This window comes from Carassius auratus, chromosome 8 (assembly GCF_003368295.1).
Source record: "Carassius auratus strain Wakin chromosome 8, ASM336829v1, whole genome shotgun sequence".
NCBI classification, from domain to species: domain Eukaryota; kingdom Metazoa; phylum Chordata; class Actinopteri; order Cypriniformes; family Cyprinidae; genus Carassius; species Carassius auratus.
In genome coordinates, this window is record NC_039250.1 from 22,496,195 (window position 1) to 22,523,983 (window position 27,789).

At 40.2% G+C, this 27,789-nt stretch overlaps 1 protein-coding gene and 1 pseudogene across 3 annotated transcripts; one reads left to right on the forward strand and one right to left on the reverse strand.

The window, feature by feature from the left end:
- The first annotated feature begins 1,028 nt into the window (after positions 1-1,028).
- Positions 1,029-16,368, forward strand: syn1 (synapsin I). 3 transcript variants are annotated; one of them, XM_026270347.1, is made up of 14 exons: positions 1,029-1,397; positions 1,478-2,015; positions 3,919-3,976; positions 4,723-4,814; positions 5,080-5,236; positions 6,020-6,109; positions 7,104-7,166; positions 7,334-7,476; positions 7,586-7,660; positions 8,597-8,699; positions 8,810-8,941; positions 10,241-10,313; positions 11,565-12,165; positions 13,608-16,368. In XM_026270347.1, the coding sequence occupies exons 2-14, from the start codon at positions 1,702-1,704 to the stop codon at positions 13,747-13,749; spliced, it is 2,043 nt and encodes a 680-aa protein (XP_026126132.1). In that variant the 5' UTR covers positions 1,029-1,397; positions 1,478-1,701; the 3' UTR covers positions 13,750-16,368. The 3 variants fall into 3 exon arrangements, with proteins under 3 accessions (XP_026126132.1, XP_026126131.1, XP_026126133.1); XM_026270346.1 differs by having other exon boundaries at positions 1,029-2,015; XM_026270348.1 differs by having other exon boundaries at positions 1,031-2,015; positions 13,646-16,368.
- A 9,862-nt stretch (positions 16,369-26,230) lies between these two features.
- Positions 26,231-27,448, reverse strand: LOC113106822 (uncharacterized; annotated as a pseudogene).
- Between the last annotated feature and the right edge of the window lie 341 nt (positions 27,449-27,789).

Below are 27,789 nucleotides of genomic sequence, written 5' to 3' on the forward strand. Positions count from 1 at the left end.
CGGAGATGATAGCTTGTCTCTCTGCACCATTTAACGTGTTGCATCTTATTCCCTGTCATGCATTGTGTGCAACACATTTCTTCTCCCTCTTCATGTTTCGTCCAGTTTCTGCACTGATAAAGAAACTCTTAAGCCTCTTAAAAGTCCTCCTCCTTACTCCTAACAATCTTGGACCTTAAGACCTCTTTTAAGGGTTAAGATGCTTTCTGAATTCATTTTTTTCTTTACTAGGATCTTTTCTTTCATTATAAGAGGAAACGACCACATTTCTAAGAATTTTCTTAGAATTTTGATACAGGAACAACTGTTAGAACTAAGAATTTTCATGAATACGGGTCCTGAACTGGAAGTGACCTGTTTAACAGAATAATGTTTGGTGGGCATAACCCCTACTGACTTTCAAAGAGACATTTTCAATGGAGCAAAAAGTGACAGCCAGTGAGGGTCCTCCTATTGACAGCAACATCAGACGATATAGATTCCCTGTCCAGGGTGCTGAAAACACAGACAGGATGGAGTACAGTATTTCCACAGTCACTGTCCAAGGTACTGAAAACCCACCCTCGCTTTTCATTGATGATGTATTTCAATACATTATATTCTATTTCCAAGAATCCCTTAAAATAAATTCCAAGGTGCAAAAAGTACCCTTTAATTATTAAATAACCATTAATTTCAAACACTGCTTCAACGTCACTATTAACTAAATAATTTTGCATGCGCTATTATTTCTAATATAATACACTCCTGTAATTAATTGTCACGTATCTGAGACTTGTCTTCAAAGACCCTTACAGCATCCCTATAATGTACAAGGATAGTCCCGAAGGTACAACCTGGATTTAGGTGTGCTGCTCAAGGGCACCATGGTGACAGTTCAGGGATCGCCACCTGCAGAGTCTGAACCTACAACCTTTTAGTTGCAAGCTCTTCAATCACTAGGCAGCACCACCCACTGTCAGTGATGTTCAATCGATGTCTCTCGCTTTCTTAAAATGAACACAAGCACATGTCAAATTCGTCTCTCCTCTCCATTCATCATTTTACACATCTAAACAACAAATCCCGACCTGTCCTGTGCGCAAAGGGAAAAACTGATGATGGGTGAGAAAAAATGACGAGGGAAAACACTGGGCGGATTACTAGGATTGGATGGTACGAGTGATGCAATCCCTGCATCCTCCGAAGCCCCAACTGGATCCCGGAGAATCTGGCCGGATATTTTGCCTCACCGAGTTTCATTAATGACAATTACTACCTTTACCGAGCGAGCACACTTTTAACAAGTGCTTCTTCGTTACGAGTGTTTTTCTCCACGCCCGTGGAATAGGACCAGAACATCTTCAACATCGGTGGAAGGAGCATGAAATCTTAATGCCAATTGTTGAACGACTGATGTGAGTCAATCAATCACGCTAATTACGAGCATTTATTTGTGCATATTTAATCGTGATTTGGTTTCTTTCATTTGTTGCAGTGCAGCTTTAGATGTTGTGAAGCACGTCCTTTGCTTCGAGCTGCACCCTGGAGAATTGCGTATCGACTCTTTGTCGCTCCTCGTATTAAACTGAAACGCTCGGTTGCATTTTAGATTTCAGATACTTGATCGGTTTTCCATTCGTCTTGGATTTTTCTTTTTTTTTTCTCCGCGCATAACCTACAGGGAAAAAATTTACCGTCGCATCCCCTTTCATCTTCACTATGAATTACCTGCGACGTCGACTATCGGACAGTAATTTCATGTCCAACCTCCCCAATGGCTACATGACCGATTTACAGCGGCCTGATCCGCCGCAGCAGAGCCCAGCCCCGGTGCTCTCGCCGGGCTCTCAAGAGAGGCGTCAACCCCCCAGCCAGTCTACCGGCTCTACCGCCGGCTTCTTTTCCTCCATTTCCAACGCCGTCAAACAGACCACCGCCGCAGCCGCCGCAACCTTTAACGAGGCCACCGAGAGAGGAATCGGCTCGAGCAACGCCAAGATCCTCCTGGTCATTGATGACCAGCAGACAGACTGGTAAGACGCATATGATATGGATTTTGAATGTAGCCTATGACTTGCACTTTATGAACAGATTATTCGAGTGTTTGTTTCACGTTTCAGGCTCGCACCTGAGGCGCAGCGAGTCCTAATATATGCCAAAAGGAGTCACTATCTAAATGTCGTGACTCATTAGTCTATGGGCCTTTCTGGCACGCGCGCCCGTGTAGTTGTGGGTGTGCCCGCGCGTATGTTTGTGCGCATTTCACAATTCAGTCTGGGCCAGTTAATGGAGAAGACCCACGGGCAAAGTATATTACATTAGCTTTTCAGTTCAGATTAAAAGGGTCTGTGTTGATGGATTTAAGAGTAGACCGGCGCACAGTCGGTGTGGAAAAAAAAATTGTGTTAACACAAAGTCTTTGTAAAAGACAAGGTATTTGATACACGTTGGGAATTTTCACAGGTGAATCTCTCTGGAGGACTTATAGGAACCGCTTTCAGGATGACTTAGATGCCCTGTTGTATAATCTATATTGAAGAAATTATATGTTTTTTGAGAAATATATTTCAAGAGCAAGCCTTTCCTTTATAATGAGATTGACAGTTTAGAGTACACTGTAAAAAATTTCTTGTTGTTTTTACAAAAACTTTTTGGCAGCTGTGGTTGCCAGAATAATTTTGTAAAAATACAGAAAACTGTAAACACATTTACGTCAAAAACTGTTAATTTTACAATATAAAGCTGTAATTTACAAACAAGAAAATGTGAATATAAACCAGTAAATTCAACAACACACAAAATTAAATCTGTTTTGTACCTTGAAAATACTGACAACCACCATAATAATAAAGATGGTACTGTATAAGAGAAAGCCACATGAATTATCAAAGCTCATCACAAGTAGCTTCACCACAAGCAGAAGTATATATTAACATATAGAAGGTGCACATTTATGGAAACACAAAACACCATCATGGTAACACACGTGATACTTAAATAATGCAAAAAACTTTCATTAAGCAACAGAAGATGTAACATAAAGCTCAAATGTACATAACTGATAACAAGAACTATTTAAAAACATGATTATTTAAACAAAATACTTTCAAACGTGTAGTGTCACGCAGGGAATTCTGGGAATATCAGTTTACAGTTTTAGACTGTAAATTATACATTGATTTGTTCTTTTTTTACTTCTAAAAGCTGTATAATTAACAGAATTTTACTGTAAATTTACATTAAATGCTTTGTTAGATCTTTTACAGTTTTTCCCTGTATATAGTACGGGAACTTACTGTTAACCTATTATCATTTTTTTTCCGTAGCGTTTTTACAAAATTTTACAGTTAAAATTACACTTATTTTTTACAGTGTAGCCTACTTATGGGTTCCTCAGAGGAGGACTGTTCTTGTTGCAAGGATGTCTGGAGGTTCTCCAGTAGTTTCCTCTGGTATGGTGATCTGAGGAACCCCACATGGTGCCTCAAGTCTCTTTACAATTTTAAAGTGTGTGATGTTGCTCTCACTGTTTCCCATGAGGGTTTTGTGACACATTTACTGGAATATTAAAACCAAAACAACCCCAACAAAGTTAAGTTCATATGCACTTTATAAACCTTTGAGCGGAGACAACATTCCATCCATCCAATTATTTTATTTAGTGTCTGAAATCATGAAATTACTTTCTGAAATGAAAAGTATTGGTGTAAAAACAATGGATTTACAACACTAGAATATAAATATTAATATTTTTATTATGTTTGCTGCATAAAAATCCCTTACACAAACAGTTCATGCTTGATGAATACTTGAAATACATGATTTTCACACCATTTCACGGTTGCATAATCTAGTTTGGACACAGTTTAAGTGTTTTTGTTAACTATGACTCACAAGTGCAAAAATTTTCTTTCTTTTTCATCTTTATTTCTTCAGGGCAAAGGTATTCAAAGGCAAGAAGGTTCATGGTGAATTTGACATCAAAGTAGAGCAGGTGAGACATTGTTATTTTAATTCTTCTAAACTAACAGAGCAGTACAACTCAACAATGTGCCAGTGTAATGAATTAGATGTTAGATTTACCGAAACACATCATATGGCTAGAGAATTTTGTTATCACTCCGAGTTTCACTTGCAATATTGAGCCTGTCATTTATTTCAGTGGCATTTGTTTTTCTTTGTGAAAAGGGATGGGGCAATATATCAAAGCAGTCTCTAGTAATGAAATGTAAGATCTAATCTAGACCGGGAGAAAAGAAAATTAATCTGATGTGTCAATGAATAATATCCTTTAAAATAATTAGTCATGGATGAGACAGATTTGGTAGCAGCTTTACAATAAGCCAAAAGTAATTTCGACCAGAAGAAACATTTTTTTTAACAACTTCTTGATTTTTTTGTTTAGTGAAGAGTTTTATATGTAATACTAGTAATTAGTACACAATTATCTAGGGATTTGTGTAAGACTTTGGCAACATTCTGGAATACCAGTCACAAGGATTCAATACGCACTTTTGTGATTTGAACTTTTAAATGACATGTCAGTCAATAGCCATGTCTTAAAAGGAAATATGAATGGTATGCTTTAAAAAACAGTTTTTATAGTTTTAACATAACCACAATGGCAACCCATCACAGGCCTCAGGTGCTGTTTTAGTATAAATGCATTAACAAAGCCACTTTACTGATCACATGTATTGATCCTTTCCCTCTATCTGGTGATTTTCATTGATTTTCAAGGCTGACTTCTCTGAGGTTAATCTCGTGGCTCATGCAACGGGAAGCTACAGCGTGGACATTGAGGCCATCCGCAATGGCAACAAAATCACAAAGTAGGTTTCACATCTGTTTTAGAAATCTTCAAGAATGTTTTTCTATTGCACAGAGAAAACATGTAATTCAGTGGGCTTACTTTGTTGATTAATTTAGCAAACAATTAATTTATGTTAGAAATATTTAGAGTAAGATGATTTATTTGAAGAACATATGTATTGCATAAACATATCTGTATATATACTGTATAAATACATACATTCGCTTTGATTAATCACAGTATAATTACTTATAAGGATTACTAACGTTCCTGTGGTCATTTAGGTGTTTCAAGCCAGATTTTGTGCTGGTGCGACAGCATGCTTTTAGTATGGCCAAGAATGGCGACCACAGAAACATTGTGATTGGACTTCAGTATGCTGGTCTGCCCAGTGTCAATTCCCTTCACTCAGTCTACAACTTCTGTGACAAACCATGGGTGGTGAGCACTGCATACATCAATCCATACCGATCAGCTAATTAGCGATGTTCTTATTTTTATATACAAATGGATTGAATAATGTATTTTAAATTTGTTTCCATTGATTAAAGAAAGATAGAAAGATTTTCGTATTCCCACAGTTAAGGAAAGTAGTGTTTTTCAAATCAAGGAAATTGGTAACACTTTACTTAAAACATTATAAAGGTATGCATTATATATGTTGTAATTACATATTTCATAAATAATTGTAACCAAAGTTAAAATCCATTATAATATTTTAAGGTTTGTTTGTCTTTTTTTATGCATTATACTTTCTGAAAGGGTGACAATGGATAGATAAGTATTATGATGTATTATAACTGCGGTTACAAGTATCAGTGATATAATGCAATTATAAATACATGATAAGGTACATTATAAGGCATAATTAAAGCATTAAAGCTATTTTTTATAATGCATTATATATAAAGGATTTAAGCGTTACCATAAAATGTCTGTATTTCTATATTCAATTTATAAGCTTTAGTCTAAAAAAGGTCCAAATTAATCAAAATGTTTTTTTTAACAATCAATCAAAATGTTTTTAACAACTGACAAGGCCATGAAAAAAAAGGACTGGTCGAAAGTGTAGTTTCCATGTTTCCAGTTAGAAAAGAGAAGAGCATTATCAAAAGGGCTTTCATAAAACTTTACCAGAAAATGTCTGTAACTAATGCTGCATAAAAGATGTCTCTGTTTGTGTATATATGTATGTCTGTTTGTGTGTCGCCGCACATCTATCAGTTCGCTCAGTTGTCCAGATTGTACAAGCAGTTGGGTCCAGAGGAGTTCCCACTGATTGACCAGATTTATTACCCCAACCACAAGGAGATGGTGAGTGTTTAACCATCTGTCCCAGTCCCTCTCCTGGCTCTCCTCACCAGTAAACCCTGAGCTATAGGGATCTAGATGGTCCCACTAGACCCTGCACAAAGCTCCCATCTGTGGCAGGGACAGCGGTGCCTGGATGCAGATAAACAGTAAAAAAAAAAAACATAAAAGACTCATGCATATTCAGTGCCCCATTTCAGCACTGCTCCACTCAACTTAGCATAGTTATAGTCCTGTCTAGACTGGAAATTTCATAAACTCCAGACTAGTATAACTGTATGGTACATCACAGTTCTTTTAGACAAAGTTCAGGTTTTAATAGGAGAGGGGAGGCTTGCTGCAGTGCCACCACCTCCTCCTATTCCTCCACTGCAGACATCTTCACACATAAATGATCCCAGAGTGCACTCTTTGCCAGAACGTTTCCTCTCTCACTTGCCTTTTTCTAAGATAAAGCACAGCAGACTCATGCGTAATTCTGTGGGCTTATTATGTCTCGCATTTCAATTACTGCAGCAATATAAAGAAGATGCCTATCAAGCACCACTGAGACTGCAAATACAACATGTTCCCCTATTAATAACCAATTTAAAGAAAAGCAACTTGTTGTTGGTGTCATTTTCTGTTGAATCATTCATTCAGATAAGAAAAATATCACACCAATATTGCGTATTAACACTTGCAATAAAACATGGTTGAGTAATGGCATGTATAGAAATCTATATTTATATGTATACACACACATAACTCTTTCTATTTTTATATATTTTAAAATGTAATTTATTCTTGGACGCAAAGCTAAATTTTCAGCAGCCATTGCTCTAGTCTTTAGTGTCACTTGATCCTTGAGAAATCATTGTAATATTATGAGAACTTTCAGGATTCTTTGATGAATACAACATTCAAAACATCAACATTTATTTGAAATAGAAATGTAACGTTACAAGTGTTACATTATTTTCTTTAAAAAATCTTAATATATCTCTTTTTTCATTAGATCACAACACCTGGCTTTCCTGTGGTAGTGAAGATGGGTCATGCTCACTCTGGCATGGGAAAGGTACGATTGAAACCCTTTCTTAGACATTCCTGTCAATTACTATTTTTAAAATACATGATACAAAATCATTCATTAAACGAAGTAAAAAGTCCATGTTTGGAATGTTTGGAATTGTTTGGTCTTTTTGTGATTACATCTAAATCATGGAATTTAAATTCTCTGTACAGGTCAAAGTGGACAATCAATATGATTTCCAAGACATTGCTAGTGTTGTAGCTTTGACAAAGACATATGCCACATCTGAGCCTTTTATTGACGCCAAGTATGACATCCGAATCCAGAAAATCGGTGACAATTACAAGGCCTACATGTAAGAGACTCAGACCATAGCAGTGTTTTCATGTCAATATGACATGATGGAATCTACTGGAACTGAGTGTAAAACACTGTGTAAAACCTGCTGTTGTATTATTGGGCAGGAGGACATCTATATCAGGCAACTGGAAGACCAACACCGGATCAGCCATGTTAGAGCAGGTGGCCATGTCTGACAGGTACACACATCTTACAGCATATTCCTTCATTCATGACACAAGGCATATTATATGGTTCCTATAACATGGGATCAGATAACCTTATTAGATGTTTGCTCATCTGAAAATGACATATTTTGCATAATTTAACATGTTATGTATTATGCATATCATATGCTAATAGCTCTTTTCCAGAACCTCATGAGCTGCCTTAGTAGATAGGACTATAAGACATGCCACTCTTCCTATAAAATACCTAATTTGATTCAAATTCTTAGACCGCATCACTTTTTTATTCAAGATGTTGGAAGAAGAGAGAGAAATGTTGAATATAATAATAATAATAATACACTTGCTAATTAATTAGAAATTCATTCAGTGCGTTTCACATGATTTGTGTAGTATGTATGTCAAATTAGCCATTTTTGACGTTTAATTTTGTTAACATGCAGAATAAAAATTAAAAAAGCTCCTTGTTTGCTTCTTGCTACTTGATTTGGCTAAAACATTTGTGATTTTAAATCTGATTATTTTATTATTAAATATGACTTATACACATTTAATTAATTAAGGCATATCACAATTTTGGTTTTATTTCAATATATTGTGCAGGCCTAATTATCATTGTAATGAAAAACTCATTTACAGATAATAATAATGAAAAAATACAAATACAAATAAACTATATTATTGATGATAATATATTATTGATTAACTATATTATTGATGATGGAATTGTTTTTCAGGAAAATCCAACTGAATAAGTACCACATATTTTTCTTGAAACTGATTTATTTTGAGTTTAGTTTGCTAGAAGATTTTCAATCAAAGCAATTGCTGAAACAAGACAAATATTGAGCCTTGCTCTACAGTAATCTTGATTCGCATGTTTACTCTGCGCAACAGTGTGGGTGGATGCTTTGAGTGGAATGCACAAGGTCATCATTTTCCCTGCAGGTATCGTATGTGGGTGGACGTATGCTCTGAGGTTTTCGGAGGTCTTGATATATGTGCTGTAGAGGCATTGCATGGTAAAGACGGTCGAGATTACATCACTGAGGTAAAAAACATCTGCAAAAACATTCAGTTTTCAAAATAGCTCTATGAAATATCCTTAATGCCCTGGACAAACACTCTCTCTGTGTGTGTGTGTGTGTGTGTGTCTATTAGGTCGTGGGATGCTCAATGCCTCTCATAGGAGATCAGCAGGATGAGGACCGTGCTCTAATAGCTGATATTGTTGTGGCTAAAATGAACCAGACTGTGGCACGCACTTCAGCTCCCACTCCAGTCTGTTCTCAGGTCAACACACTTGCTTCAAAACATCCTCATATATTCTCAACCGAGGCTTGAAAACAAGAACGTATCCGTGGTGATATTTCTGAAAAATGATATTGCTTTGCTTCCTATATGCTTTGTTTCAGAGTGAAATGTGAGTGGCTCTAAAAGCATGTCCAGCATTATCTGCAACAGATGAACGTGAATCAGACAACGTTTTGTTACAATGTTGTTGCATTTTAGAAATTAAATGTTAGATATCAAAATAACTAAACAAACGTGAGATAAATAATGCATTTGCAAAAACAACCATTCAAGTTAAGCTTGCTTCTACAAGTCGCTGAGCTCTTTTATTGTAACTCGTGTGTCATGGGAGCAGGTTCAATGCTATATCCGGTGAGCTGCTGAGCAAGTTTACTACATCAGAAACCCATGCACATGGAGCTGGTTATGTGAGGCAAATGCCAAGATGTATTCATTTACAAATCATGCACTACAGCAAAAGTGTTTTTCTGCAAGGAACAGTGCAAAAATAAGTATTTATGAATCAATAATCTGCCCCTGTAATCATCATTTGTGTGAACAGGAATAAAAGTTGTATATTCTCACGTGAGATGTTAAAAAAGCTTTGCTCCATGCAAAATCAAAGATCAAATTTTAATGAACAGCCACTCAAAATATTGCTGCTGCTTGATAGCATATCTGACCTAAAAGCATGTATATAAAAACTGTAATTTCTGCTTATGCAACATTAAGCAGTGACATGCTGCTGAATAATACAATAAAATGGTGTAGTTTCCTCCGACCAGGCAGTATTTACTGTCAACTTGTTCAGCAGAAATATGCAAAACTCGTAGTCACAGCATGAGTCTGAGTTCCTTTTTGATCGCAGTGCCGAGACTGCTATCCTCCATTATTCCCAGAGCTGTGATTGTAATGATTCATAACCACACAGATGGGAGAGAATGAGAGTGAGAAATGCCTTTAATGCATAAGCTAAAGACTCAGACATCATCTCTCATCACCTCTGCATCAAATCGCTCGGTTTAATTCCCTCCACATTTATGCTAAACTGATTGCCTGAAGATTAATGACTGTACTTTTGTTGGCATCAGCTATTTATTTATGTTTCTAAAGTGATGCTCAGCACTTTTTGAGGTTACTGGCGTTTGGAGGTATTTATAATGAAAGTGACAAAAAAGTGACCCAAATAAAGTGACTAGTGTTTCTAAAAATATTATAATTTGTATTTGCCAGCATTCTGTTTCTGTGTGGTTTGGTTTCTGATATACTCTTCCCTCCTATGTTTGTTGTGTGTATTAGGGCCCAGCTGTTTCACCTCAACCCATCTCCCAACCCAAAGTCCCCCAGGCACAACAGCGCCCTCCTCCACAGGGTAAGGAATTACACTGCGATAATAAGCCAACCTTTTAGGCATAATTCAATAATGCAAATTAATTCATCATTAACTCAACATTCTTGTGTTGAACACATGAGGAGATATTCTGAAGAATGCTTAAGCTGTGATTTTACATACTATGAAAGATAACATGCCAAACATCTAAATGGTCATTTTTACCACAAAAGAGCATGGTGAAGATAGTACATACAACTTATTAGAAATCTTATAAAACCATACAATAGTTTTATGGAGGGAATAAGATACATAATGAAACATCATTACTCAAAATCTTTCTCCACCCCATAGCTTTCAAATATGCCATATGAAGATACACTGCATCAGGTTTGACATAATTGATGCCATATTATTGTTTCTAATCTGAGTGGGAAACATTTTAGTGAATAACATGTTAATTTTAATCACACAAGCCTTGAACAATATCTTGAAATATAGCTTGTGGGTGGTTTAAAGTACTTTTTTAAATGATTTAGGGCCTGTTCCACTGACATCAACAAAGAAGGAATGGCATTTTTTTAGATTTTGACAAAAGATTACAAAACAAACTTTCACAGGTTAATTGCTCATCACATGACTAGTTAATGTGCTCTAACAAACAAAATATTTTCTTTGTTTATTCAGACTTAATCCTATTTTTGTATTACATGCCAACACCAAAAGACTTCAGCTGCTCAATATCCATCTTCACTGCCGATTCCAGATTCTTCCTCTGTTATTCATGGTTGCTTAGCAAGATACTCTTTTTGTGAGCACCACACAGTCAATTTACATCAACATCTCTAGGCGTGAGCAATAGCGCAAATCTTACTGGTTGGACAATTTTCTTTGTGGTGTGATGGAAAAGAGAGTTGAATAAAATAATAAAGAAATTCTCATGAAGGTACACAAGTGTTTGTGTTGCTCTGAACTGTTGTCTTAACAGCTGTTGATTCAAATTCAGATGTTTTCTCTCACCAATTTTTTGTGACAAGCTTCATTCTTAATGTGAATGTAGATTCATGGTAAAAAAAAAAATCACAAATTACTTTTACCGAATGCGAAATAGAGACTTTCAGCAAACAGAGAAAGGAAGTCATACAGGTTTGGAATGACATGAGCGCAAGTAAATTAAGACAGATGTTTCTAAAAACCAATGGATCTCTGGAGAACTGCATAAATAGTTTGTGTTTAATAGTTTGTGCTTATATTACAGCTTGTTTACACAGTAAAAATCAGCTCTGTTTTTAGGAGGTCCACAACAAACAGCTGCTAGCACTACTGCTGCTCGTCAAGGAACCCCACCACAACAGCGTCCCTCTCCCCAGGGCCAGCCCCCTGCCCAAACCCAGTCTGTGACCAGTCCTAATGCCCAGAACCCCCCTGCCCAACAAACCCGGCCCAATCAACCCCCACAGCGACAAGCCAGTCAAGGGGCCGCAGGTCAGCCGAGGCCCCCCACAGCACAGGGTCCCGCCCAGCGTGGCCCAGGTAGCTCTCCTCAGTCACCAAGGCCCCAGCAAGGTGGTCCGCAACAGCAGCCACAGAGGCCTCAAACTGGTGGCCAGGGTCCCAAACCAGCTGGCCAGCCTCAGCAGAGGCCTCAACAGCCAAGACAAGGCCAGCCAACCAGGCAGCCCACCCAGGGTGGGTCACAGCCGACCCAGGACGCCCCTCAACCAGCCCCGCAACAGCAGGGCAGTCCACGTCCTCCTACCACTCAGCAACCACGGCCTACTGCACAGGGCCAGGGAGGTCCAGGAGGTGCACGACCTCCCCTGCAGCAGAAACCCACACCTCCACAGAAACCAAGTCCTGATCACCCGGCTCTGAGTGGATCGCCGCAGCTTAAGTAAGATGTTTTTTGTCCTCTGTCTTATTTGTATGTTTAGTTGAATGGATGTGAAGGTTTTTATGATTCGTAAGCATCTGGACATGTTTTTCCATTTATTTATGATGTTTCATGAATCAGCACCCACTCAAATGACTACATCAGATAGATGGTGACCATTCTCCTCTGCTACATTGTAAAATTCTAAAATCACACGACAAGTTGAGGGTGCCGATTAACAGTGACCGTGTGCATTAGTGTAAATCTTTTGGGGTAAATGCTGTATAGGTTATTTAGATTCAAAAGCTTTGAATTTGATTCTATTCAATGCTCAAATAATGTGGGTATAATTTGTGGGGGCCTGTATTTTCACACAGCTGTTCAAAAGTTTGGGATTATTTGTTTTTCTTTTTTTTTTGTCAGTGATCAGTGATAGCTGCAGGATGGGAAGCACTGTATTTGAACTACATGGTATTGGGACAGTTCAAATGTAGTGTGATTAGTCATGACGTCATGGTAATACAATTTTTCATATAAGATACTGGATGGCTAATTACTGGTCTGATTGGTAATTTCTTGACTTGCCAGCCAATTACAATGCCATTATACCCTGTGCTGTCCTTACTAATTCACACAGCAATCACAACATTTTGGCCACGGGTGTATTGGCTACTACCAACTATGCAACAGATGAGTATGAAATGAATGGATAAACACATCCAAAAGCTCCTGAACAGATTCTGAAAAGCATGACTTTAAATAGTTTAAACAGATTTTGATAATAATAATGACATTTGACAATAATGGTGATAATGATAAATGTGGCTTATACATATAGGCAGAGGCCTAATAAAAACAATGGAGATACAGAATGCACACTAGATGATCTGGTATTTTGCATGCCAAAGCTTCCTTCAGTCTTACACCCAAACTATTCATGCACTTGATTGTGGAAATTGCATTTTTCTGAATGGAAAACGTGCATTTGATCTATTTTCACTGTCAAGCGATTGTCAACACGTATGAATGTGATCATCTTATTACCACTATTCCTCAATTAAGTTCTAAGGTGACTAATACAATATAAAACTGATTCTTCCAAAATAACAAAAAACAACGAGAAAACATACTGTTTATTTATGTTCCAGATATGTGCCTTTGCACTTGGTTCTTTATTTAGGAATAGTGGCCCAGAACAAATGCAGAGTAAAGTGCATGTCTCTACATCAACAGATGCCATTTCTCATAAGTCCAAAGGCTGATGTAAACATTGCACTTGAGTCATGATTGCTTAAATGAATGACACAAAAGAAAGCATTTGAATTTCATTCTCTCTCTCTCTGTCTCTTGCTCACAGCTTATTTATTTTTTCTGCCATACCTTTATAAAGCCATCTCCATGGGTTTGCTGCATGACTTTAATAGCCTCTTCCTCTCCTTTATTGCCACTTCTTCTCTTTGTAGCAAATCCCAGTCTCTTACCAATACATTCAACATTCCAGAAACGCCGGCCGCCCAGCACCAAAGTCCTAGTCAGGACGAAGCCAAGGCTGAGACCATCCGCAACCTTCGGAAATCCTTTGCAAGCCTCTTCTCCGTGGAATAAACACACACACACACACGCACGCACACACACACAAACACACACACACACACACACACACAGAGAGGTTATGGAGTCTTAAAAAAAGAAAAGAAAACATGTATTCTCGGACATTTGTCAATTATACACAGTAAGGACCAATTATATCACACATTGCAGTGCACACCAGATCCGTGCACGTCAATTTGCAGTATGCGACATTAATAAAACACTGCCTGCATTGTTAAAGACTGCAATGTGAAGTGAGAAATCACAGCATTACTGCAGTTAAATCTTTTAACACAGCTGAATTCTTTAGACACATTCCCAGTTTTTCGAGTCCAACTGATGAAGGAAGGTGTGAAAAAAAATAAACCACACACAGAAACACTCACACGCACCCTTTTACACTACCTACACAGTGACTGGACCCACATACACTTAGCACACGTGCTATCTCTATTCATTCCAGTCTCCTATTATTAACTTATAATCCTAGAACCTTTTTGAAAATGAAAAGTTTTGGTGGACATTTTGTTGTAAAACCATCCACCGTCACGCTCTCTCAGATATATGATATCTGAAATATGTCTGCTAATTGTCCGAAGCATGTTCTGTTAAAAAAAGGGGCACCATCTAATGATTTTGAATGGTTTATCGTTCCGTATTTGACATGCTTGAGCAGGATTTGGGATTTTGCAATGATGACCCATTGTGACATTGTCAAAATTCTGCACAAGCTTCCATCATCGAAACTAACCCCTGCGGCTGTTAGTGCTAGCCACCTGCGATACTTGCATGTCACTTAAGGAGAACGTAGTCGCACAATGTGGGTGGCCTTGCTTTGTGTCGTGTCGTTGCACCTAGATAAGGTAGTTGTAGTGAAAACTTTGTTTCATTTTTGTGAGCAAGCTGTCGCTGCTTCCCTGACGTCCCTTTTCCTGACAAGACACACACAATGGTACACCCTCCGACGTGTTGAATATGCCTTAGCCAGATAGGCATACAAAAAGAGATTGGTTTTGTGCAATCACATATGTCTCAGGGATGTCCTGAAGAGAAAGTCAAAATGACCTAGTGTCATTGATCAGGTCTTCCAACCCATTACTGTAGAGAGTTACTGATTGCGAAGGCCAGTAAAGGGAGGAATCCGTCGAATGTATTCGATTGCTACATAAACATGTTTGCACACTAATACTGTAACACTTGAGAACATACGAGATGGTTGAAAGCTCAGGAAGGTTTGTTGCATCAAGAGAAGGTATGTTTTGCATGACTGGATGAGTATGTGGGTGTTTGGAGCTGCTTGTTCATTATACTTGGGCCCTATGAAAACGCAAAGCCAAAATACAAAGCCAAGGATGCCATCAGCAGCAAACGTCTACACTGAAAGATCATCTTTAGAGGAGATGCTCGTCACATGTTGGGTTTTAGACTAAACCGCATTTAGTATGACCTAGTGTGATCCCAGTTACAGAATGTGGATCCTTAAACCAACTACTCCTGAAACTTCTCGCCATATCCAAGGAGTTTAGAGCTGAACCGGCAGTGTCTTCCACAAGTGACGATAAAACATCCCAATACTGGTGTGTTTTAGGCAATAGATTTAGTCAAGGAGTCCGACCCAATCCTGAAAACTCCCCTGCTTTCCCGCTCACCAGCCTGTTGTGTTTTTTTCATAGTGATCCATTTGTGACAAATGGTGTGTTAATGTGTATATATATGTATAATGTAATGTTGTACCGTAAACTGTTTCAACCAAATAGAAGTGTTGTACAGATCTTAACTCAACAAATGATGCAAACGTCCTGTATTTGATTTGATCCTCAAAAGGTGATCGTTGTGGGTCTTGTGTAAGACAGGATTTTACTTCAATCAGATGTGATAATAGGTTGTGCAATATCTCCACTGTAAACTAAACCTAACAGTTCTGTGTTCTTTATTTGACCCGTTTTGTGACAAATGCAGTTGTTAAAACTCATCTTCAGTGTATCCATTGATATGATTGTAAGTGGCTTGACTGGTTCACATATGTGATTATCTAGATGGTACTCTATGATATTGTTGTGGCTCAGGCAAACTTTCTGTGCTCTTCTATGTGATTCATGTTTTTAATGGTTAGGATAGATATGTATGTTAAATGATGGCTTTAATAAATGTCTAAGGAATAACTATCACTGATGCAATCAAGTTTTGGAGGCAAATGAAATTTCAGTACTTTATTTGAATATTGCAGTACTTATGGAAACCATGCCTGAGGTTTGTACTTCATGATTTGGTTTAAGTTTGTGTACTTTTGTGTACTTTCTTATTTACATAGCCTATTCAGAAGAATTATCGCCTTTTAAAGAAAATGTATTCAAATGGGTCATAATTTCTAAATAGGTTTGACTGTTTGATTCTCAGTGAATTTTATTGTCTGTTCATGCCTGCCAATTGTATAAAGAAAGGAAGATATAAAATTGAATCACAGATATATAGAATTATAGTCTTAAATTCTATTAAAATTAAAAAAATATTGTTAAACATTGTGTAGTATTACACAAACAGATGCAACTTTGATGTGATCTTCAATGTAGCTTAATAATGGTGTCAAATTACTATGCTAAAGTGTGCACATAATCAATAAAGTCTATCAAATAAATATGCATCTCTTTTCTCTTATGTCAATGGCCTCTGTTTGGAATATTAGTCATAAAGCAGTTCTTTTTTCCATTACAATGAACTGAGACTTATCGTGAGAGTCCCATTACAGCAATATAATAAAATACTCCAGTGAGCAGCTCTATTTGATAATTTTAATGACAATATCAACTTAAAAAAAATCACAATAAATAATTAGATGCACAATAAATTGAGAAATACATAGGCCAGAATGATTTTGTTAACATTTGTCATTTTCAGTGTATATTGTCAAATATCCTAATGTCTATTGAAGTTAGCTCAAGATGTTTCAATAGTTTGCGTGCCCATCCAGAACTTCATTGACATGGAATTAATTCAGAGTTGAGGGTGTTAAATCATCATAAATCTATATGATCCCCCTTACCCAACCCCACCCCTAAACCTAACGTCTCTATGACGTCAACCAATCAGGTATGGGTAAAAACACCCTGATCTGGTTACTCCCATTACTTTCCTGACTATTGCCTATACTTGAAAACGTGCAGGATTCTCCAGGGCCAGGATTGGGAACCACTGGACCTCTATTGAAGTTAGCTCAAGATGTTTCAATAGTTTGCGTGCCCATCCAGAACTTCATTGACATGGAATTAATTCAGAGTTGAGGGTGTTAAATCATCATAAATCATATATGATCCCCCTTACCCAACCCCACCCCTAAACCTAACGTCTCTATGACGTCAACCAATCAGGTATGGGTAAAAACACCCTGATCTGGTTACTCCCATTACTTTCCTGCAGAGACCTATACTTGAAAACGTGCAGGATCCTCCAGGGCCAGGATTGGGAACCACTGGGCTAATCTACCATATGGTTGTCAAGATACGTAAAAACATAAGTCACAACTAATAGTTGACTTACAAAATAAAATGGTCAACATTTGCTCACCCTCATTGTTTCTTTTATGATTTCTAAATACAATTTTGAGATAATTTCCTGGTCGCTCTTTTCCATGTAATGAAGGACCATAATGACCAAAAAGAATACCCAAAATTATCCTAGCCCTACTTACGTGACTATAAGGTGACATATGCTATGTCATATTGTTTGCATAATGGCCGCTTTGCAGCCGATATTAATTTGGCCACAGGTCACGCAGCAAGCGTTCACAGCTGATTCAGAAGCAGTGTTTTATATAAAGCAGGCTGTCTATCACAAGTTTTTATCGGAATTTTGTGACTGCTTCGAACGTGACTCCTGACTACTAGTCAGGAAAATGCGCTAATGAAATTACAACAACATTCAAATCCAAAGAGTTTAAGTTAAAGCTGTCGAATTCATTGATTCAAAACTTTTTATAGGTTCAAAAACTCCAGCTCCATGTTGATACATGTAGATTTAAGTCATAATTTCACAGTTATGTACAAAACACAAGCGTAAATTAAGAGAATCTCAAATTAAGTATGACCACAGTGTGGCGCAAGTCGGCAATATTTTTGAACACCATTTATGATCTATTTTAGGGCAATGAGATCTCCTGTGTAATAGGCTAGCCTACATGACTGCATGACTCGGCTCATGCTGTATTAATAAACAACAAATGATTAATTTGCATTCTTAACTTCATATTTTAACATAAATGTTAGCCAACAGAATTAATTCACAGGCTGTTTTAAGTTAAGAATGCGATTCATGTGCTTGAAGGAGGTTCAGTTCAGTTTGGTAGTTCTTGGCTATTTCTATAATTTATTGTGTCATAAACGTCAGACTCCACAAAGAAGGGGGAGCTCTGGTTTTGTTGGTGAATACATTACAACAGAGCAGCCATTAGTACATCACTGCTGTCAAAGGCATGATATAGCGACATTTATTAAAACGCATTCTTGCTTTCCAAAGCCATTTTTATCTTTTTTCCCCACATTTTTTTTTAAACAAAGCTTCTACTCCGCAACTGCAAATCATTTGTTTACTTTTATACAATCTACTCATAATCAAAGCATTGATTGGCTGTGGCGCATAATTACTTTTAGTGGTCTGTGACATTTGTTCATTGATATTAAACTAAAGCTGTCTCTTTTTTTGCTGAAAGGCTCTCTATATGTCTAAGCCCAAATCATGTAATGCAATCAAGCAGAGACATCCCTTCCATTCAGTGTCTGGACTACTCTGTTACCGAGTGCCATTATGTACACAACTGTCATACTGTTCATTCGATCAGAATAAGCCTGTGGCAAGGGAGATACTATGATGTTTTGCATAACTTTGAGTGGTAAAAAGAAGCTGTATGACACTGTGTTTTACATCAGCATGCAAGGCTTTATACCCTGATGTGAAAAGAATGCTGGTAGCACATAGGCCCCATCTGTGCTGGTGTCTCACAGGCGCTGTCTCCTTTGAAATTAGGAAACTGAGCACCATAAGAGGACTGACACTCACTGCAGTGAGCTGTGAGCTCATAATTACATTGCTCAAAGGTCACAACTTTGTTGACTGCATGTGAACATCACAAAACCATTTGAGTTCTGTGGTTTCTCATCAGTGGTGTCTATTCTCATGTATTTCTCTTAAACAAATGACCATCTCTCAATTTCCAATTAAAAGAATCGTTGTTTTAAACTCATAACAGCAAGTCTGAAAGCAGCCCAGCAATTATTGTAAATCCCAAACAGCCAATAGTCTTGCTCAATTCTGAGCCTCATAAATGACAAGAAAACGAATAGTGTGCTGCAGGAAGTGGGAGGTGATGAGGTCGATTTTAATTAGAAGGCAGATCAATTTTTTTTCTGTTTATCCTTTCCATTTATCTGGACTTATGAATTAAACCTTTTAAAATGTGGTGATAAAAGGAAACACAAGCACTTCCTAATAGTCAAATATTAACTTTTTTTTATGGTGGAGCAATATCTTCCAGCCGTTATGGCAAGTTATCAGATCCAAAAGTGCTAAACTAAGACCAAAGCAAAAATACAGTTGAAGGGAAACTGCATTTTACCCTGTCAAGATGCTAAGTTATTAAAATGCCTGAAAAAGGACAGTCATCATGGCTTTTGTAAGACAGGGCATAAGATGTGTTAATGCCAAGGCTTAACACATGTAATGTGATTACTTGAGATTTGGATTATTATAAGGGGCTGGCTTATAGTTGTGCAGCTTTGGTAGATCAGAACCGGATTACATCTGCACTGTAGTGAATTATTCCATATTGAGAGACAGTTGGTGTGTTCATAGATCATCTAAGCACTGTGCAATAGCTACTTGTGACTGCTTTTATGTAACATGCAATATGTGACTGTCATTTGTTCAGGCTAGATTAATGGTGCAGATTTAAACCTGCCAAGAAGAGACTGATGACGAGGAAAAGAGAGTGGGATCTGTATATTTAGCACATGCTCTTTCAAATCGACATGTTAACAATACTGAATTCTTAAAACCTACAGAGGCACATATTTATTGTGAACATCATTATGTAAACGTTATGCCTGTTACACTGTATGTGCACAGATTATATTGTAAAAAAAATTCTGATGTAGAACAATTTGAACTCTGCATTGTGATTTTTAAACTCAACATGAATCAAATAAAAACATTTTTATAGTATTAAAACAATTTTATAATTAACAAAAATTATATCAAGTAGATAAAATATAAAATAAACGTAACTTTCTTGGGAACAACTCCACAAGGAAAGGTTGAGTTAAAAACGGAAGTTAATTTGCTGAGTGTAAATGAAATCGGGCCAGAGACTCAAGACATCAGCTGTGCAGTGTAGTATATTTTGTGCAAAATACTCAACCTTTTTGACTTTACATTGGAAAAAATCAGTTCCTTTTCGGGAACTCGAGCTGCGTCGACAACGCTTTGGGGAACGTCCCTGACGAGACCGACTCTGAATATCGTGTGCAATCTTGTCCAATGGACGGGCGTGACGTCACGGGCAGGGTGACGTAGCGACCAGGAAGCTATAAAACCACGTACCGTGCAGCTGGCTTCAGCTTTCGCTCTGTCAGCAAGCGCTCTGTGTGTGCATGTCAAAAGTCTGTCCCGTTGGTCCTATTTATTGTTGTCTGTACCTAGCCATTAAAAGATCGCTAAAACAGCTCAATATGCCAAAAGTAAAAGCATAGACCAATATATTAAGGGCGATTCCAAGCCACATTATAGATTGTGTGTTCCTCCCTGCCCTCGCTACATTACGAGTGGGGATACACACCGTTTGTGCGTGGCTTGCCTGGGATCGAAGCGATAGTACCAATGCGGACGCTTCGATCCCGGAGGGCTCTCTCCGAGAAGTGAGCCTTCGCCAGCGTTCCTCGCGATGCCGGTTCCGCTTTCGCCGAGGCGGAGCCGCGCCGGCATTCGTTGGGTTCGCGGATCGATCTGCTGGAAGGAATGGAGACGGGCACGTCCTTATCTCCTATCTTATCCCCCAGATCTGCCTGATTCCGGGGTTCGGAAGCCTGAGCTTCGGTTCTTCACCCCCGAGCATCGGGCTTGACGCTCTGCCTTTCTTTCTCCGAGGAGATTGACACGGAGGGCTTTGGCGAGCTTGTAGTTGCACAAACATAAAGTTGCATAAGCACAGTATTGAGAATGAGAAGTTGTCGTCATAGCACAAAGCCCCTCCCTCGATATCACGGTCTCCGCCATGTTGGAATCAGAATGAGCTTTATTGACAGATATGTTTACACATACGAGGAATTTGTTTTCGTGACAGAAGCTCCGCAGTGCAACAGAATGAAAGCGACAACGAATGATACCGGCGGCGAAACAGGATTGTTTAAATGCGTTGTTAAGAGGAGGTTCTCGCAATTCTGCACTGTTTTACCATGCCTGGAAGTTACTGCTGCGTTAAAAACTGCTGCAGTACCTCACACGATACATATGGAAAACATAGGAACAATGAAATACAGTTTTTTTTTAGGTTACACCAAGCGCAAAACAGTGGTATTTGGAGAAGCTCTCAAGTGGCACAGAGACCTGGGCCATTTACCTCCATGCACACATATGGAAATTGGGAATTATATTGTTTTTGGTTTAAGTTACTACACAATGCAGGAGTTTAAAAGCCACAAGTCTTTGGAAAGTTACGAGGCTTTCTGCTGTGGCTGGGTCCATTTACAGCAGGTGATGAAAACAGTGTTGTACTGGCCAAAGTAAGTTTATTCACATGCGTTTTAGCGTATTGTAATTACATTGCTGTGTATGTTTAGTTATAATTTGATTTTAACCCAATGACACATACTGTACCAGGTTTTTTTTGTTGGGGGCTGCAAAGTGGACAAACCAGTTCTGGGTTAGCTAGGGTAGTTAAATGTGTGATTGCGAGATGTAAATGTCCGGGTTAGATTAAGCCATTAACAGCGTGAATGCAAAGTGACTTACATTGTAAACAATATAATTCCATATGTCCATATGTGTGCACTGAGGTATATGGTTCAGGTCTCTGTGCCGCTGCAGAGAGCTGCCTGAGAGCTTCTCCAAACACCGCTGTTTTGCCCTTGATGTGAGCTTGTTCCTGTAAGGTCCACTTTCTTTCGCCTTATGTTTTTGCATTGCTTTACTTTCTTCCTTTTCTTTCTCGTATTCGTAGATCCGTCTCGATCTGTTCCACCGACAAAATAAATGCGCAAAAATGAAAGCGCTCTGAAATGTTTAGTCGCGCCTCTGTGAAGTTCTGAAGGCAGTGCCCCTGGCAACAGATAGCGTATCCTTCCATCAGGGCCGAACGGCTCAGACCCCTCCCAAATCAACCCAAATCGGCACGTGACTTCTCATTCTCAATAGAACAAACAGTGTTATGCCTTATACGGGTAGTGTTAATGAGCAGCTATTTAATCTCTGAGGGGATTAATATTGTTTGTGTGACTAAGCTGTTAGCACGCTGTCGAGGCAACGCGTGGATTACATCATTTTCAATTTTGATGCGAATTTTTCTATACCCTACCGCGTGTCTGGTTATTTAAACTCCATTTAATAAGCAGGAGTTAGTTCTACCACTTCAATGTGTACTTATCGCAATCTAGACCATGTCTACCTGTCTAATTGTTTGATTATTTTAAATTCTGAGGAATTTAATGACATTGAGAACTCAATATAGCACTACAATGTGTACTTTATCACAATCTAGACCGTGTTTACTTGTCTGATTGTTTGATTGCATTAAATTCTGAGGAACATAATGACATTTTATTTGACTCATGAAGTTAGATGTATTGGAGGGACTGCTGGGCAGGAGCAGCCCCCTCTGCGTACAAACAGAGTGTTGTCGCCCGTGTTCCCCGCTTAAGGAAACGGGACCAGAGGCTGAAGCAACGCTCTGGGCCAGTGACTTCCCAGACTAATCCTAAAGAGCAGGCTGGGAGGTCAACGGCCAAAAAGTCATGACGCATTTCGGTCACGACTACAGAGGGCGGCCCCTACTGGGGTAGAGCGGTGTCCACCTCATTACACGGTGCCCGTCTCACCTCAGTGCCCTCGGGAGGTGTGTCTGCCAACCCTGCCAGAGTTTCAGGGTGCAGCGGCTTCCAGCGAGCACTGCTCTCAGTTATTTCCGCCCGTGAGCGTAGTGGAGCTGAGACGCTCGCCGCCCCTTCGGGGGCCTCTTACACCAGAGGTCAGTCTCGAGAGACTGATTCCCTTAGTACATCAGTTAGCAGTGTGTAAACTACTGCCAAATGTATCTCAATGGGTCCCGCCGACATTCAATGGGGTTACACCGACAGTAGTCGGCCCCCAGCGTGCTCTGGTGATGGAACAAGAAGTGAATACCCTATTAAGGAAGGCGGCCATCGAGGTGGTCCCTCCTCTAGACAGGGAATCCGGGTTTTACTGCCGGTATTTCATAGTTCCAAAGAAGGATGGGGGGGTTGCGTCCGATCTTAAACTTACGTCATCTAAACCTCTCAGTTATGTCACTGAAGTTTAAAATGCTCACTGTCAAACAGGATGTAGCCCAAATCAGATCCGAGGACTGGTTTGTCGCAAATGATCTCAAGACGCATACTTCCACATATCCATCCTTCCACAACACAGGAAGTTTCTGAGGTTCGCTTTCGGGGGCAAAGCTTATCAATATCGAGTACTTCCCTTCGGCCTTGCACTCTCACCCCGCACGTTCACGAAATGTGTAGATGTGGCTCTGGTATCCCTCCGTATGCAGGGCATCCGCATTCTAAATTATATCGACGATTGGTCGATTCTAGCTCAATCAGAGCAGATGGCGGCTCGACATCGAGGTGTCGTTCTCTCCCATATGGGGGAGCTGGGTTTGAGACTGAATGCCAAGAAGAGTGTACTTGCTCCAGTTCAGAGAACCACCTATCTAGGCGTAGTATGGGATTCGACCACGATGCAGGCACGTATGTCTCCTGCTCGGATCGAGTCGATCCTCACATCAGTCAAGAGAGTCAAAGAAGGCCTGTCACTCACTGTCAAGCAGTTTCAGAGACTGTTAGGGCTCATGGCAGCTGCGTCCAATGGGATACCTTTTTGGCCTGCTGCACATGAGGCCCCTACAGTGGTGGCTCAAGACCAAGGGGTTTTCCCCGAGGGGAAATCCTTTCCGAACTATTCAGGTCACGCGGCAATGCCTTCGTGCCTTAGACATATGGAAGTAACCTTGGGTCTTGAATCAGGGCCCGGTGTTGGGAGCTCTTGGTCGCTGTGTAACGCTAGCGACAGACGCGTCCCTCACCGGTTAGGGTGCGGTCATGATTGGCCACCCTGCCCGCGGCCTGTGGAGCGGTCGCCATCTGACATGGCATACCAGTTGTCTAAAGATGCTAGCCGTGCATCGAGCATTGAAATATTTCCTCCCAGACCTGAGAGGTCACCATGTGTTGGAGCGCACTGACAACACATTGGCGATCTCTTATATCAGTCACCAGAGAGATCGGCATCCGTGCCCTTTGTACAAGCTGGCACACCAGATCCTTCTGTGGTCCCAGGACAAACTCCTCTCGTTCGGAGCAGTGTATATTCCTGGGAGATTGACTGTGGAAGCAGACATACTGTTGAGACAGGGGTCGAGACCCGGGGGCTTCACCCTAAGGTGAAGTAGATATGGAGAGTTTTTGGACCTCTTTGCGACTCAAGAGATATCGCAATGTCCCCTCTGTTTCTCTCTAGTTCATCTAGCTCCTTTGGGACTGGACGCTATGGTACAGACCTGGCCGAGGCTTCGTCCGTACGCTTTTCCCCCTATCGCTCTGCTCCCGGGAGTTCTGGCGAGAGTACGCCGGGACGGGGTCCGTCTGTTGTTAGTAGCCCCGTTCTGGCCGAGCCCAGTATGGCTCGCAGATCTGATCTCTCTCCTCAACGGCTCTCCATGGGTGATTCTGATCAGGACAGATCTGCTCTCTCAGGCGTAGGGCAAAATATTCACCCTCGCCCGGAGTTGTGGAAGTAGTCTGTGTAGCCCCTGAGGGGGCACAGCTCATAGCTTCCGGTCTCCCAACCGAGGTTGTGGAGACCCCCACACTCCAATCCAGAGCTCCCTCTACGAGGAAACTGTACGCCCTGAGGTTGAAACCCTTCTCCTCATGGTGCAGAGACCGCCAGCTTGACCCTGCTAACTGCCCAGTTGGTACAGTTCTGGAGTTCTACAAGCTAGGCTCTCTGTGGGTTAACTCACTCCACCTTAAAGGTGTACGTGGCCGCCATAGCTGCTTACCATGTCCCTTTCAACGGTCAGTCAGTGGGTAGACACCTCCTAGTTACACGTTTCCTCCACGGTGCGCTGAGGCTGAGACCTCCAGTACAGTCCCTTGTTCCCCCCTGGGACTTGGTTGTGGTGTTAGAGGCTCTTTGTAAAGCTCCATTTGAGCCGATTCATGAATATTACTGTCAGGCTCCCTCGGTGGCCCCTACCTACTTAGACTTTGCCCCTGGTATGGCCAAAGCATTTTTATACCCTCGAGCAGGTTACATTCCTAAAGTTCCCTCTGTTACGCCACAACCCATAGTACTGCAGGCCCTCTGTCCTCCTCCCTTTCGGGAGCCAGACCAGGTGAAGCTAAATTGTATGTGTCCAGTTCGAGGACTGGACGCATACGTCCACAGAGCTGCTGTGGAGAAAACCTGACCAATTGCTTGCTTGCTACGGTCCTCCTAAAAAGGGTTCCCCTGCCTCTAAGCAGACCCTTAGTCGTTGGATAGTCGAGGCTATCAACGAGTCCTATGAGTCCTCTGGTCTTCCCCTTTCTTTGGGAGCCAAGGCTCACTCTACACTGGAGTATGGCTGCCTCTAAGGCATTTCTAGCAGGTGTGTCCCTCTTGGACATCTGCAACGCTGCGGGGTGGTCCACGCCCTCTACATTCACCAGATTTTACAATCTTGATATGCAAGCCGCTCCTGGCTCTTCTGTTCTCTCGCCTCAGCTGTGCTCTTCGGATACACACTAGGCAGGGATTTGGTAGTCTGGCAGCTTTGGCATATCGTTCCCCAAAGCGTTGTCGACGCAGCTCGAGTTCCCGAAAAGGAACGCCTCAAGGTTACGTATGTAACCCTAGTTCCTTGAGGGAACGAGACGCTGCGTCGCAGAGCCATACTCCCGGCACCCCTGCCGGCACTTGCTTCCCTACCCGAAAGCTGAAGCCAGCTGAACGGTACGTGCTTTTATAGCTTCCTGGTCGCTACGTCACCCTGCCTGTGACGTCACGCCCGTCCATTGGACAAGATTGCACACGATATTCAGAGTCGGTCTCGTCAGGGACGTTCCCCAAAGCGTTGTCGACGCAGCGTCTCGTTCCCTCAAGGAACTAGGGTTACATACGTAACCTTGAGGCGTTTATCAATCATGGCTAAAATAATATTTCTCAAAAGGCATCCTTTATTTTTTAGATGTCAGTTTTCTCACATCTGCATATTTATAATAAAATCATGTCATAAGTGAGGTCTTAACAAACCTGAAAGCTTCAAAGTCCGGTCAACATTCGGTATCAGTTTTTGCCCGAAGTCCCACGTTCTTTTGTCCTCAAACAGTTGGTTTTTAGTTAGATTCCCCTGCATTGGATCTCTCACATGCACCATCCTAGACACACGAAATGCAACCCGGTGAATATATCCATATATTTGCAATGAGATATGTACTGAGGTTTGCTGCACATTCCTTGGGTTGACAATCATCTTTGTGGGATTGTAAATGTTCTTTCGATTAGGTTCTCTGTAGATGTGCTCCAAGATATTAACCCCAGGAACATTATTCCACTCGTTTGAACTTCCCACTCTCCTCAAACTGAGCTGTGGGAAAAACGTGGCTCTCAAAAAGGAAAACACTTACTCTGGGATGAGCAGACTGGAGGTCCTCCATTAGAGATTGTAAACTGGCATGTTTGTAAGGCATGATTATTTCATCAATGTCATTCAGAACGTACTTTGACTGGTACATGTGCCATGTAAATGCACTCGTTGAGTGTTACTAACTGACCATAATAATGGATGTCACCCTTGTGCTCCTGAAAGTTCCAGCCTGAAGAAGGGTTCAGAAACTGGTCGATAGGCCATGGAACGATCTCCAATATCCCCTCCGTTTCATAATGTTTTAAGAGCTTTTACAAGTCTGGTCCACCTACTAGTGTTATAGATGACCACATGCTGTACTCCCAGAAGCTTGTACATCTCCATCGTTTGAGCAAACTGCAGTACATTGTTGTAGTCGCCAAAAAGGTTAGAGATGCAAACGTTAAAGTTATACTTAAAAGTGTTCATTCTGACATGATTTTTTATTGGCAGATATTCCATAGCACTGTTATTTGAATCTTTAGTTGATATAAGGACATGCGTTGCATTTTGCATGTGTCTGCCTTTACAAATCACATCTGAGACGTGAAACGGGAAGCCAAAATGGTCGCTCTGTATCCGGACCTCAGTGTGAACAGTTTTGCAGACTTTTTCAGCATTGCAGTAAACACAGTAAAGCGGCTGAAGACGGTTTCTGTTGATTATGCTGATGACTCGAATGACCCCATTCAGTCTGTGATCGATAAACGCAGACACCATGAAATGCTCAGAGTCTTTGATGGGTGTTATTGAATTTATAGGGTGTGTAATTTTACATGTATTATAGAAGGCATGCTCTGATTCTTTGACAGGCATTTGCATATTTGAAAAGAGGATAACTCTTATATACCATAATCAGTGTTGAAGTAATAGAGATACATGTAAGAGCAATAAATATTTTAAATGTGCTGTTACCCATCTGCCCTTTTTTCACCTGTAGAGTAAAGCAAAGATTAAAGTCAGAAATGTATAAACTGTTACATCTATGAATTCTGTCCGTAAGGCAATCATTTATGCTTTTTAAACTTTAAGAACTTTTAAAAATATTGTAAGGTTGCCTTGATAGTTTTTCCTTTTCTAGTTAAGATTACCGTTATTTGAATTTCAGTTCATTTTAATTAGACATCATGTTTATTAATTTTTAATTCTGCATATCTTCTGCT